Raw genomic sequence first — 18,388 nt, forward strand, 5'->3', positions numbered from 1 at the left:
GAACCAGCGTTGATTGGCCGACTGTATAGCATTCGGCCAATCAATGCTGGTTCTGCATCGAACTTTTCCATTCGAATAGCGAGTGGTACTTGATCAAGTACGAATATTTCGAATACCGTAGTATTTGATCGAATACCTACTCAATTGAATACTACTCGCTCATCTCTAATCAGAATCCATGTGAAACTTTGGGGTGTGATACAAAAATTACTATTGGCTCCAACAGCCTCCATGTCTCTCCTACCCCTTATATAATCTGATGCTTCTGTGAGTTGTGTCCACTTTGTTGGATCAAAATAAAATTTAGCACAGAAAGTCAGTTTAGGAGGTGCAAAAATGGGGATAAAAGAGCCTGATAAGCGCAGAGGGAGTCAATTTACTCAGGTATTGGTTAGCTATCCCTTACACATGCTAGTTGGCTACTTAGGACAGTCTTTCTTTTATCTTTGATGGACAGCTATAGATACGGTGCAACCTATGCTGCAAATTGTTGGCAGAAATAAAGATATTGGATAAAAGACAATGACATTGTATAGTCAAAGAGGTGGCCAACTATCACTTCCTTTTGTCATATAACAGAAAAGCACATTCATAGTTCACATGCCCATGTTGGGTTGTTGCATAAGATGCCTTGTTAGTATATGTCTTGATTGTTAATCTCATTGAAATGGAAAAAAAAAATAAGTATTGGTGCTGGATTGGTAGTAGTGTTTTTTTTTTTTTTTTTTAAATATTGATCTTGGTTATCTTCAAAGCAGAACAAAAAAAACCTGTTGATCTAAGGTGAGAAGTTACAAAAATTCACCTTCTATTAAGTCAATAAGTCCCATTTAATAGCCAATTACATGGCACGTGTTGATTTCACTTAGGTGAACTTGCATGGCCACCAAGTTAGTCTTCAGATTCCAATTCACCCAGGGGTTAGGACACTTGAAAGTTAAAATATCCTCCTTCAGTCTCTCTATACAAAATATCTTGGTTACTCTGTGAGAAGGTGAATAACCACTTCTTTATGTGATGAAATATGTAGGTCATCCTCCTAAATGCAATGTAGACGGAGCAAATCAAATGTACACTAGAGATAGTGATGGAGAACGACCTAATGTTTCAATATGGGACCCACATATTTTGGATGGAAGCAATAGTCATGAAATCCCTTATGTTTCAATATGGGGCATGCATATTTTGGATGGGAAGTACATGCAACACTAGGTTCCCAGTGGGGCTCTCAAGCTAATCTTCCTTCTGAATACTATGGCCCGTTTTATAGGAAGCCCTTTAGTGATCACTGGGACAGATTTACTAATGGTGTACAAGTTTTAGACTAGATCAGGGGCAGGCAACTTTTGGCACTCCAGCTGTTGTAAAACTACAACTCCCAGCATGCAAACTGGCTCTGCTGTTCTTGGAACCCCATGGAAGTGAATGGGCCATGTTGGGATTTGTAGTTTCACAGTAGCTGGAGAGCCAAAGGTTGCTGACCCCTGGACTAGACAATCCTAGACTGCAACAGAGTCTGTTGCGATTTCATAAATCTGGCACATCATTTGGCCAGTATTCTAGCCTTGCACCAAATGTGCACCTCAATACCATCCCTCTAAGTTAGAAACATTGTGTAGAGGAATAATTAATTCCTCCCATTGAGTCTAGTTGGAGGTCCCATAAAGAAAACACACTAAACCCCCAAGCTATCATGTTGCCCTTTTATTGTGCTCCCCTATTGAGTTCTCTTTTGTAGGGTTTGGTCATTAAACTAAAAATTGGACACCTATGAAAAGAAAAGCCACCGGTGTTTATAAACCATTAGAAGTCACATACTTTTATTGAAATCCATTTTCATGGTAAAATACAAAACAATAACGATATATTGCAATATTTATACATTTATTAATTAAAAAACTATACAGTATAGTACATAGACGAACAATATCTTCCCCAGCAATGCATTCCCAGCTGGAGGGCTTACAAAATACTCCATTTACATGTCACAGTCATTACCATCAGGAATGGTTCACAAATATACACCTTTTATCTGTATGTGCAAACTTTTAGCAAAATGTCAAAAAATACTAATTAAAAGTAGTTCCCTAAAAACAAACCTTTTAATAAATGCTTATTTGAAATGTATTACATTTACATATGCAAAAATATATGCAAAAATATGCCATCTCTGATAATTATAGTCTCAAACCAGTAGCTGTGTTGCTTAAAATGTTACTGTGTACTGGATTTAATATTCCTTGTTAAAATTAATGACTTGCAATGGAAATCATGTCTAACTATACAGCGTAAAAAGACAAGAAATCCAACATAGGCACAGCAAATGTTCAACTTGGAAAGGGGGATTTATGGATTTTGTTAAGCAGTAGGACCGGAGAGGTCACAGTGATGGGGCGAGGGGACAGACTAAGCAGGTATCAGGAGATGGAAGGATAGACGCGGGTATATCAGACCTATTTTGTAGGGTTGTAACTGAACGAAATGCTGTTAACCATTTATAGCAACTATGATCCTTCCAATTGGTTAGCCATCTATAAATGATGCAAGTTTAGGCCTGGTTCACATCTGTGTTCGATATTCTGCTTGGGCACCCCCCGAATGGAATACCGAACGCAATAGAAAACGGTGAGCAATGAAAGCACATGGACCCCATAGACTATAATGGGGTCTGTGTGTTTTCCGCGCAGTGTCCAGACTAATCCTATGGAGAGAAAAAGTACTCTCTCTGCATGATTGGTGTGGACACCGCACGGAAAACACATGGACCCTATTATAGTCTGAGGTCTGTGTGGTTTCTTTGTTCACCGCTTTTTAATGCATTAAGTATTCCATTTGAGGGGTCCCCAAGCGGAATACCGAACGCAGATGTGGACCAGGCCTTAGATTTACATAGTAAACAACAGAATGTTAAAGGCACCAGAAACTCCACCAAAGCAGGAAAATGGCTGTTCAGTCTACAAATATAGATTAAAGGGGTCACCTGGGAAATAATAAACTTCTGCACCGGATAAGCTTTATTCCCAATATACACTCTAATACCTCTATAGAGCAGCTGGGGAAACCATCTTAGTCTCTCCTGCAACCGTTCCAACTCTCAATGACAATGTCAAATCCCCTCTACTTGGGTCAAAGGTCCAACGACTAGAATGGAATCGGTCATGTGGCCAGGAGTTGAAGCGTCAGACAGGGAAGTAGAGGAACAACCTCCCCAAATGCCTTGCACAAAAGTAATAAATGGGGCTTCAGGGGGAACAGAGTGTACATTAGTAATAAATATGTCATGCGCCACCACCTCAAACCCTACTTAACCGGATCGTCAACATTTATCACCTACTCACAATGTAGATAATATAGATGTATACAACTTCAACTGGGGATCCCAGCGATCAGACCCATGCTAAGGTTATACGTATCTATCTTGGGGCCACTAGTTTAACTCCTTGGATATGCTTTTCTCACACTTTTTCTTTATATTTAATATATTATACCAGTGCTAATGCGCAGGGCCTGTGGAGCCATAGATACTCCTTATACTGCATCGGTGTATGGTGCCGCGATATGGCACAGTATTATGGAGACATTCTATAAGCATCGTTTTTGGTGGAGAATTGCTCTGTAGTAAGCCATCTTTTGGATCATTCTGTTTGGCACCAAAGATCTCTAAGTGTGCCTTATTACAGCCAAGTACAACTTAGAGCTTTTATGGATCCGCAATATTCTTATGCGCATGAGGCCTAATGGCCGTCAGCCACAACTACCGTAGTGTTCTTAGAATAAGTGCCATTATCACATACAAAGTGTTACAATTCTACAAATACATTGAATAAAGCGGATAATGTTTATAAAATATTAATAGAAAACAGCCTAAATTTATAGAGAACTAGCACTTCTTATAAATGTAATTTAATCTGTGCGCTTAGCTGGACGGTCTTTACTCCGCATTGGTAATAATACATTAGCACAGTGTCCCTCGGATTAGTGCGTATTTGTAACGTTCCCTTCATATATTTTGTCGTCTGTTTGTACGCCAGCATATGGATGGTAAATACATGTTTGACGTCCTGTAGATTGTTATTTGGTGTTTTTAGTATACAAACAATCACATTGCATTTCAGCGTAGACAAATGGATATTGTGCTAACACCCACTCGAATGTACATGGCGAGCACAAACCCATTAGCGACGGTAGATTTGAATGTGGTCCAGTTTACTGCTTAACACGAAATTGAGGTAAATCCAATGATTTCATTTTTAATAATGTAAATGTAATTTGTTCAGTCTATATTGACACAAAAGGAAATATTTGGATGGTGAGCAGTTTTGGGGATTTCTACATATAATTATTTTAAGCTACTCAGCCTTGTGTGTGTGTCCTATTAATACGAAGCCAAACTGCCAGCAGGGGAGAGCTGCATCCAGTCCAGAAGCTAAATGACTCACTGAAAATCAATCTGTTTTCCCCTCTGCCTCTGGGTTTTCTTTGGGTTCTGTCCTGACTTTCCTCCAGTCATAGCGAGAGCTTGAGGCTTAGGGCGTCTTTTGGTATGACTGCCGTCTGTCTTTCTGACTCTGTTCTGCTCACCACAGGGAGCGAGGAAATGTGAGCAACTGGACTCGGGTGTCTGACCCTCGCGTGTTCCTCCACAGATCTGGCCTTGATGGAATAGGATGAAATCTTGGCTTTTTTGTATTGGTCGAAGCAGTAGCAAAGAAAATACCTGGGAAAAGAAGGAACAGATACCATTAGAAGGATTATTACATAGATATAAATGAATGCTATAATGGTGAGTGTCGTTCATTTATAGACTGTGCAGAACAGATATCAGGTAACTTATCTGTGGGATGGGACTAAGGTGCTCACTTATTGGGTCTTTCATTGGAACCATTGGAACATCTATAGGGAGGTCACAACTTTCCTGAACAGCAGATATGGAGGTAAAGAAGGATCACAATGTTGGATCAGAACATACCTGAACCTTTTTATCTCATGGGAGATGAGCTAGCCCAACGGTGCCCGGTAGAGGATCAATGCCCTCTCTCCCAATAGAGATGAATGAGTAAATGTATGGAGTGTTTGGCCATACAAATAGCTCTCAGCCATATGAGCATTTAGCTGACAACTATTTCTCCCAAAGTATATTGAACATTTTTAGTGAAACTCTTCCCTATTTGGGGTCCAATATGCCCCCCATTTTGTTGTGTCACACCCCTTTTTGTGACATGGACATGCAATGTAACAGTCATGCCTCTTTTCCCCATGTTGAATGGCACATAAGATGAGCATAAGCAGGCCTGGAAAACGTGACAACTTTTTAGGGACTCCAGGTGGTCACCCCTAGGATATTTCAGAATACTTGACAAGTATGGCTTGTTTCCCATCTGTGTTCGGTAATCCATTCAGGGAGTCTGCATAGGGACCCCGAAATGAAGTACCAAACGCAATGACAAGCAGTGAAAGCAAACGTACCCCATAGACTATAATGGGGTCCATGTGTTGTCCACATGAGTCATGCAGAGAGGCAAGTAGTTCATGAAGTACTTTTCTCTCCACATGACTTGTTTGGACACCGCGCCGAAAACACACGGACCCCATTATAGTATATGAGGTCCGTGAGCTTTCATAAGCTCACCAATTGTTAGTCTGTTCGGTATTTCGTTGGGGGGGCTGGGTCCCCATCCGGACTCCCTGAATGAAATACCGAATGCAAATATGAACCGGGCCTATTATACGAGGCCTAAATCTATCCATGTTTCCAAGCCAATATTGCAGCTCCAAAACCCAGATGTCTGATGGTTCCACTAAACCAAATTATAGGGATTGAAGGTGCTGAAAGCTGATTCAGTACAACCTGGGAGTTTGTTATATTTGGAATACGGACTATTAAAATGGCCATCTCGTACCAATTTGGACAAGGCTTTACAGTGACTACGGAAACTAGTTTTTTTTTCCAAATTGATCAATTAGTGATATCTCTAGAAATCATACAGGTAGAACTACATCCTAGTGTCACATGGAAGATGAGAACTTTTTTTTTTTTTTTTTATATGACATCAACATTTTTATAATGCCTGAGATATAGCCATTTGAAGTGACCCTCCCTCACCTTCATTTTCTCTTTACTTCACATAGCCCCAGACTCATATACAGCAAAAAAATAAGAAGGTGACAGTTCTCAATAGAGAAGCAAGGGAAGACTGAAAAAATGTAGACAACATTTATTAATAAAGTACATTACAAAATGTTTTAATGACAAGTACTGTAGAAAATCAAAAGTTGTCCAAAAGTTTAGCTTTTGGCTAAGGCCCCATGTTGAGGAAATGCAACTTTTTTTGTTGCAGATTTTGTTGCAGTTTTTTGAGCCAAAGTGAGAGGTGGATTGGGCAAAAGTTAGAAATAGAATTGCTTCCTATATATTTCCCATATTTCCCTTTAGTAGCCATGTTTGGCTTTGGCTCAAAAAGTTGAACCAAAATCTGCAACAAAAAAAGCTGCGTTTCTGCACCTTGGGGCCTTAGGCGAAGACTCCAAGTTGTGGAAACACATTTATCCTGCTGCAGAAAAAAAATGCTGCATATTACAGTACCAGCAAAATGAATAAGATTCTAGCTAATCCCAGGCACACATTGCAGCTTTTCCACAGCGTTTTTTTTTTTCCAGAACACAGCATGTCACTTTTACCTGCTTCTACCCTACAGATTTAATAAGGGAAGAATTTTTTTTTTTTTTTTTTTAGGTTTTCTTAAATGTTTTTAATATTTAAAAACATAGAATTTCTTTAAAACTTTTTTTTTAGCCTCCTCTAGGGGCCTTGAACTTGAGATTGCAGTCTATGGAAAGTTCCCCATGTAGCTATTGAAGCCTGCAACAGGCAGGTTCCAATAGTTACATTACTATGGCTGACATAGGAGGATTCAGAAAGTTCCTAAATGTTGGGGTAATGGGATATATCACAAAATCACACCATGGGAGCACTTTCCCATTACCGAAGATCAAAAAGAATGTGAAAGTATCCACCCAGATTTTGTGGACGTATTTTGACCATGGCATCTGAGTGGTTAAATGCATATTATCAAAGTCATCTCTGATCATGGGCATTGCTGCCAGGTCTCTGTGCCCGCTCTTCTTCTGAGCAGGCACCATAGTTAGTGATATGTACATCCTGGCACACAAAAGTTTTAAAAAACAAAAAAACAAAAAAAACACACAACAAGATACAACAAAGTGAAACTTGATTTATAAATTCACATTACCCCCATGCTTCACAATCCATTACCATGTCACATTATAAAATGACAAAACTAATGTGTGCTGTCAATTTTCTAAACAACAATATTTCCAAACATTGGACAGTAAGAGTAAATATTGTATGGAGTCTGGTTTCATTTTCCTATTCAGCTTAATTAAAAGAAAAAAAAAAAATTCTAAAAAAAAAATAATTTTTTACCTAACTAAAGGGTATGTAGATGCAGATAGCAGCAGGCAAGGCTAAAATAATTTTGCAGATTCTGTACCCTAAGGCAACATTTCCCAAAACTGATCTCAAGGAACTCTAATAGGCCATGTCATAAGCAACTCACAAAGAAAAAGCCAATTTGCCAACTACAGAATCAGGCTGGTGTCAGACGGTAATTTCGTGGCAGTTTTTGCTGAAATTTATTGAGCCAAAACCAGAAGTGGATTCCAAAGGAATGGGAAACATAAGGAAAGGACGTCTCTTCTTTGCTGCTGAATTCACTTCTGGCTCAAAAACTGGATAAATGGAAAACCATCGAGTCATTGGGAGTGGTATAAAAATAAAAGTAGTGATACTCATCTAACCCCAGTCATCCATTCCGGGGCGGTATACCCTGGTCCCTCTGGTGTCAAGACTAGCTAGGCCAGGCATGCTGAGGCTCTCATGACCACTGTAGATCAATCATTGGCCTCAACAGTCACATGTACAGCGATGGTGTCCTACAAGTGACTCGTGAGGCCGGGCCAATGATTGTCCACAATGGACATGTGCACCCCAGCACTTCTGGCCCAACTGGTCCTAGCACCAAAGGGAACGGGAGACATGCTACTCGAATGGAGGACTGGGGGTAGGAGTGTATCACTTTTGTTTTTATTTGACATCAACTTTGGGTTATCCATAAATTTTGGACAATTCATTTACCCCTCAGGATTGTCAATCCGTATTTGATGGGTGTGATGAGGTTTGGGAAACCACTGATCTATCAGCTGCTGGAAGGGGACACAGCATTTGGGTGATCGCTACGGCCCTTTCATTGCTGTATACACCTACAATCTGTCACTTTAGTCAGTTACATCCTAAGTACAGTAAGCCATCTCAACTGCTGGTGATCATACAAAGAAAAATGTTGGGAAAACAGCCCAATAAAATAAAAAACCTCAAGCTTCCTCATGCCTGGTGACAATTGTAGCAAGCTTCATTCATCACTTAGAGAGACAGAATAATTGGAACTACTTAGAGGCCATTGTATGCAAATCAGCTTTAGCAATATGCTATGGTTTGTGGGAGGCTATGCTTAAGGCAGTGACATGACAGAAGATGTATTCCGTCCTTTTTGTTACAATCTTAAAAGTTCTAGAATTACCGACTGTGGACACCGATTGCACAGCAACAGCTCAAGTCACTCTATGGCGACCACAATCTCTGTGCCTAAGTTTCAAGGTGGTGGTTACCTTGTAAGACAAGATACTAAATAATCTTGTCTTAATCATGATTTTCTCTTTTTTTAGATGAACTAACCTGGTTAGCACTGTCCACCGTTTCTTCCTGTAGATATAGATATACAACACTGTCCAGTGTCTCCTCTTTTAAATATAGGCACAGATAGCACTGCGGCCTAGTATATTCTCCAAGCAGTCAATATTGCATCTGCAGGTCATTTATATTTGAGGATCCACTTAAACACCATGGGTAGCTAAGAAACTGGTCTGCAAATATGGCTGTCACTTGTAACACATCTATGTGATGTCCCTTGTTTTCTATGTCCCATAGGCTTCTATGGACTAGTTTGTGATGCAGACTATGACATGCTCAGAGATTTGTGGCTCAGACTCGTGGCATGCACACAGACCCTTGGAAAACACGGTATGGTGAATGGGTCCATTGAAATGAATGCATGAGTGTTAGGGTTGAGAGATCGGGATTGGAATAGATCAGATTCCGATCAGCGATTGAGTAAATTTCACGATCGCGATCGGAATTCCGATCACTATCTTTTTCGGTGGGATCGAGGTCTCACGTTAGTTCCCACAATGCTTGGCTACTGGCCATTGGTTTGGTTGAGCGATCGGGAAAGATCAGATCCCGATCGGCGATCGAGCAAATTTCACAATCGGTATTGGCTGGTAATTGATTGAAAATCGGATTTTAAAAACGATCCTGAAAATCTCAAGATTGGATCAACCCTAATGTGTGCTATCTGGGGAAAAACCAGGATAGCACATGGTTATGTACATGAGGCTTTATGCACCTTACACATGATTGTGGCATAGGTCACGTGGTGTCCGGTTCATTTCTATCAGCCCACACACACACACACACACACACACACACACACGACCACCAGACCACAAAACTCAGTACAGGTTCTATTCCTGTCCAGTTTTGCATCCATGCTTCCACGGCTCCTATTCATTGAATAGGACAGTAGAAGCATGGCCGGTGCACGGTCCATTGAGTCCCAGATTGTGGCGGCCAGTACATGGTCACTTGCAACTAATCTTAAAGTGTATTTAATAGCTAATGGCCAAATGCACATTCATCTGACAAGTATTCCTCCTGTCCCTACATACACACATGCAAGCCCAGCTAATATCGCACGTGTTTAGGATTAGAAGATGGGAACTAGCCACTGCCAGATATGGACTTTTGGTGACTTCTCTCTCCTGAGAACAAAAGGACATGGCATCCTATTTTCCCCTCATACACACATCAGCGGAAAGGAATTTTATGACTGCATCAAACTGACATACAGTGTCATAAAAAACCCATTTCCTGAAATAGTTAAACAGAACACTATATAATGGTACGAAGTATATATATACCCCTATCAAAAGAAATTCTTTGCTAATGCTATCCTTTCAACAATCATATTGAAATGTTACTAAAGTGGTAACAGAGTTGGACCATTAGCAAAAACTTCTAATGGCCTATTTCAGAAAATTGTGATGCGCGGCACTTAACCATTACATTCTTTAGGGGGGGAAAAAAAAACTGTTTAACGGATAACAAAAAGTATTCAGTGCACATGACATTGGCAGCAAGGTGTTTCAGCATGTCAATGGATTACATGTTCATACTAGTATTCAGGTGAAAAGGAAATCCATTAGTGTTTTAGTAGGCAAAGGAACATTTATTGTTACATTATTGCAATCAGATAATGCTTGTGTTTCATTTAATGTCAGCTGAACAGGTTGTAACCTAAGTCAATACTGTTAATATGACAAACATACTTGGTTTAGTTAAGTGCTTTTCCTTTCTCCTAAAATATTACACAGGGAATACACACTGAACATACACTAATATCATAAAAAGCTTCACAAATGCTGTCGTTGATTTACTTTCCATTATGTCGTCTGAAGGAGGATTTAGAATTCAACTTTGTTCTGTGGATTTAAAGGGAAAACATCGAATGCCTTCAGCGCATAGAAAGCGGTCAGCTGACCCGATCACTCAAGACCCTAGCCTCAAATCAATGCCAAAGACATAAGAATATTATAATCAAGGTAGGTGAACGGATCTGGCCTTGTATTCCATTTCTGTCTTTCGATTTGGTTCGGAGCATAAGTTTGTTTTATAAAGTTGTGCGTGGACACTTTCTATCGTGGTCTGGACTTTAGATCCGTGGTTACCGATGGCTCGGCCGGTATATATAGTCCCTCACGATGGACCGTCTCTGGTCGAGATTCCGCTCTGCTTTCTCCATACTTTCAATGGCCATTTTAGATGAACTTATCTTATCCAGCAGACTATTGATGATGGACCTGGGGTTAAGGCCTCGTTCCAACCACTGGGTCACAAGATCAGAGCCAGCGTATTGCACCATCCCTTCTTACCGGATCTCACAGGTAACTACATGTGCTATAGGACTATAGTAAAGCCAGTCCCCTTTATCAGGGATGGAGGGAAGGGACAGAGTGACCCTGGATCACCAGGGGTCGGAACGTGGCTGGAACCTGCAGATCCTTCATTAAGAGTCTAAGGTAAGTCAATCTAATCAACAACTCCTTTAAAGGAGATACTATATATAAATTTCCTGATTTTTGGCTTTTGATAAAGAAAAATGGTCAAATGATGCCAGATACATATAAAAAGTTCCGTACAACATGACTAAAATGTCTGTTCTTGGACACAGACTCAAAACAATCTGTACTAAAATCTGCGATTGATGCATGAACTACAGTACAGTCACACTGACACATCACTGATACACAGTGTGACAGATATTAGGGGAAATTTATTATTAATTTATGCCACACAATTGTTGAAATCGGCATTTTTGCACCTCCCGCACCATTTTTATAAAAGCAAAAGTCGGGTGAAAGTTGTGCTGCATTTAATATCACTCACAAGTTTACTTACATGATCACTGAAATCTACACTAACTACAAGCTGATGTAGATTATAGTACAGGCACATGGCCTGGTTGAGGAGCCACTACTAGGGTTGAGCGATCGGGATTGGAAAAGATCGGATTCCGATCAGCGATCGAGCAAATTTCACGATCGGATGGAAAATGATCAGAAATCGGATTTTAAAATCGATCCTGAAATCTCAAGATTGGCTCAACCCTAGCCGCTACATTTATGAAGTGACGTATAGTCATAAATGAGGAAGTTATTACCCCAGCCCTGAATATATAAAGACTAGCATTCAAGATTCCAGTCTTCATAAATACGCCCCATTGACTCCAATCTCACTTCCCCAGAACCACCAGTCTATATCTGGGTATTATTTCCCATCTCTTCTGAAATTCTCCTATCTCCTCCCACAAATTGGATATCTACTCTTCCCGCATGGGCTTTTTATACTACCAATGAGCCATCAGTGACCTATGACCTATAGGAAGAATATGCAAATCTGTCTTCCATGATGTAATTAGGAAGTCAGGTGCCTCAGTGTTGCAAACCAATAGAGGGCGCTCACTGGAATGTGCAAGCCTGTCTTCCCTGATGTAATTAGGAAGACAGAATCTCAGTGATATGGCCCAATAAAATCTGCTCCTTTAGCATCATGCTCGACCTTCCAAGAGGCCTTTGTTTTGCAATGATGCTGGGATTATTACCAGGTATAGTCTCTCAAGGTCGAGCATGATGTTAAAGGGAGCAGCCTTTATTGGGCTATATCACTGGAGTTCTGTCTTCCTAATTACATCAGGGAAGACAGGCTTGCACATTCCAGTGAGCGCCCTCTATTGGTTTCCAACACTGAGGCACCTGACTTCCTAATTACATCATGGAAGACAGATTTACATGTTCTTCCCATGGTCCCTTGCAAAGTGGAGTGCTAAAGACTTAATACATCTCCACATACCTATATGGTGGTCTCTCCTTAAGGAGTGACGATATCCCCCTAACCCTATGACCTATAGTCAGTGATTATTGGCTGTCTCCAGTCATGAGGGTGCCCTGCAAAGCTTTATGGGGAGGGGAGTCTGGTCGTAACAGATAAAGCTTCAGATGGCAAGTACCACTACTCTATTCTACGTTCTCATTGCTCACCAAGATAGATCCCTCTTCTCCACCTCTACCATCCATTTGTCCTGCCTGGTTGCGTCTTTACTCTCACCCAATGCATCCCATACACCGTCTTCACCTCTATAAGGTCTAGGGAGCTCCTACATGACTGTCCCAAGGTATGCAGACTTTGATCGAGAATTGGGAATTAAACACATTATAAAAATAAAGTTATTTTACTTTGTCCTCCATCACCCAACTGAACGAGAAGTTTTATACTTTACTTTTTTACGTGAAGATCTGAGTTTTTGGGTTTAGCGCACCAGTAAAATAATAATGATAATCATCCTTCACTGAAATCGGCATCCTTTTGACAAGTAAGTGATTCAGATCACTTATGATGTGAGCAATATATTTTTCAGGTAGCGGGACATGAAAAGATGCTGTGTATAATGGTTTGTGATGTAAAAGTTTATATCCTCGCAGTAATGTCTATGATTACATTAATAGACTTCAAAGAAACACCTGAACAAAGCAAATGGCTATACTGAACACATAGCATAGTGAATAATTTATAGGTATGGTAGACTTAATGTAAGATACATCATATCTTGTTTGCATCAACGTAGACAGCTGACTGCTAATTCTATATAGCATGGAAAGCATGGAAGCATTTGTCTGAGTGTATTCTCCGCTACCGCCAAGAAGACCAAAGCTTTTAGTTTGTCCGATACTATGTGTCTGACCACAACCGCAGTGTTGTGTCCTTGTAAAAACTCCTTTTATACTTGTCCATTTGTAGGTTCTTGGCCCCATAGGAGTCCGAGGCATAGGACTCAAAGCAACTTTTTTGTTGCGTATTTTGCTGCGGTTTTTTGAGCCAAAGCCTGGATTTTATTAAGCAGAAAGCAGTAGAGATGAGCGAACAGTAAAATGTTTGATATTTGATATTCGTTATGAGTAGCCCCACAATATTCGACTACTCGAATCGAATATCAAACCCTATTATAGTCTATGGGGGGAAAATGCTCGTTTCAGGGGTAGGCAACGTTCAATCAAATTATACTTACCAAGTCCACGAGTGAGGGTCGGGCTGGATCCTCCGAGAAGTCTTCTCCGTGCAGCGTCCCCGCAGCATCTTCCGGCTCTGAATTCACTCTGCTAGGCATCGGGCCTGGGCAGAGCCGACTGAGCATGTCCGCACTACAAGCGGGCATACACAGTCGGCTCTGCCCAGGCCCGATGCCTGGCAGAGTGAATTTAGAGCCGGAAGATGCCGCGGGGAAGCTGCACGGAGAAGACTTCTAAAGGTAGGAGAAGAACCAGCGTTGATTGTCTGACTGTATAGCATTCAGCCAATCAATGCTGGTTCTGCATTGAACTTTTTCCATTCGAATAGCGAGTGGTACTCGATCGAGTACGAGTATTTCAAATACTGTAGTATTCGATCGAATACCTACTTGATCGAGTACTACTCGCTCATCTCTAGAAAGCAGAAGTATAAGAACTTCCTATAAATGGGGACCCCGAACAGATTGCCAAACGCATTGACAAGCGGTGAGCAGTGAAAGCACATGGACCCCATAGACTGTAATGGGGTCCGTGTTCTTTCCGCGCAGTGTCTACATGAAACACGAGGACAGAAAAGTACTTCACGATCTACTTTCCTGTCTGCATGACTCGTGGTGAGACCACACAGAAAGCACATGGACCTCATTATAGTCTATGGGGTCCGTGTTCTTTCACTGCTCACCACTTGTCAATGCATTCGGTAGTCCACTCAGGGGGGTTCCCATACAGACTTCCCGAGCGGATTACCGAACGCAGATGTGAACCGGGCCTAAGCCTTAAACGTGTATTAAATTCTCCTTACTGTGTAGGCAAAGATCAGACTATGTAGCAGGTAAACCTAGGCAACATTGCTTAGAGTCTTGACTCCCTTTAACGATTTCAGGAACAAGATATTTTCCCTGCATCAGAACTGGACACTTTTTTATTGTACATGTATATATGCGCTAGAACAGTGTTCAGATTTTTAAAATAAGTTGTGTATTTTTTTTAATGATAAATAAGGAATAATTCCACTGGTGGGCCCTAGAGGACCATTCGGACACTGGCCAGAAGGACATTGAATGAGGTGCATTCCTGGGTGCCACATCAGCACTTTGCATGTAGAAGAGGTAAGTATTCAATTACCTGCACCTGGAGAAAAGTAGTGTGGTTAGGAGGACTATGAGGCTACCTGGTTTCGGGGCACTAGGTCACCAGGACAACTGCTGTTTGTTCTGTCTAACTGGAAGGTCCGCAGAACTTCCCAGCTATAGAGTGCTTGGGACAGTACAAAGTGATATCATGTGGATTACTAGCCTCCAAAACATAATATGGCCCCCCACACAATATATTCCCCCCCTTTTTTCTTGGCCACCCACATAATACGTGGCTCCCTTTTTTTTCCCTCCACACAGTATATAGACCCCACACAGTGATGTTATGCCATTACTTACTGGATTATAATAGGTAGTGTCAGATAATTTACTCACCTACCCAAGCTCCTGTCAAGGCTGGCCTCCGCTGGTATGCTGTACCAGCTGCTGATGAATGTCAATACATAATATCCTGGTATTCTTCCGTAGCGTGCAGTGCCACTTAGAGGTGGCAGTGGAGGTGGGCCTGGACAGGAGTGTGGATGGGAGAGTAAATCATTAGCCACTACTAGAGATGAGCGAGTAGTATTAGATCGAGTAGGTATTTGATCGAAAACTATGGTATTCGAAATACTCGTACTCGATCGAGTACCACTCGCTATTCGAATGGAAAAATTTGATGCAGAACCAGCGTTGATTGGCCGAATGCTATACAGTCGGCCAATCAATGCTGGTTCTACTCCTACCTTTAGAAGTCTTCTCCGCGCAGTGTCCCCACGGCATCTTCTGGCTCTGAATTCACTCTGCCAGGCATTGGGCCTGGGCAGAGTCGACTACGCATACCCGCGCTACAAGAAAATGGCCACTTTGACTGTAAGCGGCCATTTTCTTGTAGTGTGGGCATGCGCAGTCGGCTCTGCCCAGGCACGATGCCTGTCAGAGTGAATTCAGAGCCGGAAGATGCTGCACGGAGAAGACTTCTCGGAGAATCCTGCCCGACCTTCACTTGTGGACTTGGTAAATTCAATTTGATCGAATGTTACCTACCCCTGAAATGAGCATTTTTCCCCCATAGAGTATAATAGGATTCAATATTTGATTCGAGTAGTCGAATATTGCGGGGCTACTCGAAATGAATATTGAATATCGAGTATTTAACTACTCACTCATCTCTAGCCGCTACCTCTTGCAATAATCCAATAAGTAGTGGCCGATTCAATATATGGCATGAGGTGCCATCTCCTCAAGCCACCCTAGGGCAGATGCTGCCACGGGTCACAAACCATAAGGCTGCAGGCTGAATCTTGTGTTAGACATCCGTGTTCCAGCATATTCTTATGCAGCTGGGGTCCCGCCATCGGTCAGGTCTCATGCAGTATATACTGCATATAGAGGTCACTGCTGACAACAGCACTGCCAGTAGAGCAACAGCGATTACCAAGAAGCTGGCCAGGGAGGAAGGAATAAGTTATGCAACATTTTAGAAGAGTTTGCATTTTTCTGGAACCAAAGGGGCTTTATCTCAAGCTTCTAACCTCTAATGAATTATACAATATGACATTTTTTTTATATACTTTAATATTCTAATTATTCAAATAAAGCCCTATGGAAAACAAACTCTATAATCATTCTCATACACGTATCGGATGCATAGAAATCTGGAGAAACGAAAAGATATTTCCTGTCCCTTCCACACATTCCGTTCCCATGGTTGCCTTTATAAATGGCTGCTTTTCCAGTAAGACCGTCATACACCTGTTCAAGTACCACTTGCAAGCTTTGTTTCCCACACAGTGTGTCATGTCAGTGACAAGCCACTTAATAAAAGAATAAATAACTTTGTTACTTAAAAACTGTCACACACACAGTAGCGCTCAATGAAGCTGTGGTTTATAAAACTTTTAAGAACTGCAGACACTCTAAAGACTCCATTGTGATTCAGCAAAAGTCTTTATAATGTATTGTTACTTAATGGAACACTTATCCTTTATCCAATGTCGGACTTTTATTTCTTGGCAACAAAAGTAGAAGCTTACCATGTTAAATGCTTATATGTATTTATTATAGCATTAGACTTCTATTTAATAAAGCTGTTAAAAAAAAGCATTTTAACAATGAAATTAAACCCATAAAGGAAATGGGTCACAGACATAATCTGGAATTGTTCTTCCTCTAATATTCAGATTGCCGGGAACATTATTATTGAAGAGGAAATATGCATAGTATTGAGTTCAATAGGAAATCTGAACGTAAACCAGAAGACGTTTTAATTTTGCATATTCGAGCATGAGCTTATAAATTGGCTTCATGTCAGAAATAATTAGATATTTATGTAATGTTCTGTTCTCTGGGCTGGATAATGGTTAAAGAACTTCTCGCAGGGTCAAGCAGATCTACCAGAAACAATGATGGGCTCCAGCGATATTGGAGACTGGTTTCAAAGTTGGATTTTGGGGCAAAATGAGCTGACAGACAACAAGCCCTATTTTTGGATATCATCACCACAAACATAGAATATGAAACAAGGTTTCAGCTGATTGAACCAAAAGTGGCCAAGATTCCAGTTGCCAGGTAATAGGAATCCTATAATTTACACAGTCCAGTCATATTAATGTGACCGCCGCCTACTTTTGACGTCAACGTTAAATAACCAATTGCAGAAGGCCCGTGTCATCAGCCATCTGGGTGCACTCATCATTGTGGAAGGCACGATGGATCAACACAAGTATGCATCTATCCTTGCAGACCATGTTCACCCCTACATGGGAATTGTTTTTACTCAGGATGATGGCATCTACCAGCAGGACAATGCGACGTGTCATAAAGCTCGCAGTGTACGTGCGTGGTTCGAGGAGCACCAGGATGAGTTTACCGTACTCCCTTGGCCAGCAAATTCCCTGGACTTGAACCCAACTGAGAATCTGTGGGACCACCTCGATCAGGTTGTTCGCGCCATGGATGCTCAACCGCGTAATCTAGCGCAGCTGGCCACAGCACTGGAGTCGGCGTGGCCCAACATCCCAGTGACCATCATCACAACATCTCCTCTCTTCCTGCACGTCTCACAGCGGTCCACTCTGCGCAAGGTGGTTATTCTGGAATTTGACAGGTGGTCACATTAATGTGACTGGACTGTGTATAAATGGCCTTCTATTTAGTGACTACCCTTATCAAAAACTCGGTGTCAGTGGACTGGCTCAGGTCCCACTCTTGGCAACCAAGTTGATTTTACTGGGAAAGTTAAAACCGGACAGTCATAACCTGTAATATTACATGGTGCCCATGTACATAAAAGACCAACCATACAAGGATGACCCGAGTCCACCACAACTAGCGCCATATACTCCATTTCTAGCTCATATGTTATGATACTGACATGACCTAATACAATATCAATAGACAAGTGTTGTCTTCATGGGAATTGAGGCTCTATTAAAAAAAACAATATCTCCAATCAATATAGATATATTCACGTAAGGTTGGACCAATTTTGAGGACAATGTGTAAATGAGAAATATAGTAAAGGCAGATGCAGTGTAAAGAGCGGACATTGTCTC

At 41.2% G+C, this 18,388-nt stretch overlaps 1 protein-coding gene across 1 annotated transcript in view; it reads right to left on the minus strand.

The window, feature by feature from the left end:
• Window positions 1-1,803: 1,803 nt before the first annotated feature.
• Window positions 1,804-18,388, minus strand: part of LOC142218111 (uncharacterized) — a 272,939-nt gene continuing 256,354 nt past the window's right edge. The window contains exon 5 of the mRNA XM_075286585.1: window positions 1,804-4,717. Within this exon, the coding sequence (XP_075142686.1) occupies window positions 4,507-4,717 (211 nt within the window). The 3' untranslated portion in view covers window positions 1,804-4,506. The remainder of the gene's footprint in view (window positions 4,718-18,388) is intronic.

This window comes from Leptodactylus fuscus, chromosome 9, assembly GCF_031893055.1.
Source record: "Leptodactylus fuscus isolate aLepFus1 chromosome 9, aLepFus1.hap2, whole genome shotgun sequence".
In the NCBI taxonomy this organism is placed as follows: Eukaryota; Metazoa; Chordata; class Amphibia; order Anura; family Leptodactylidae; genus Leptodactylus; species Leptodactylus fuscus.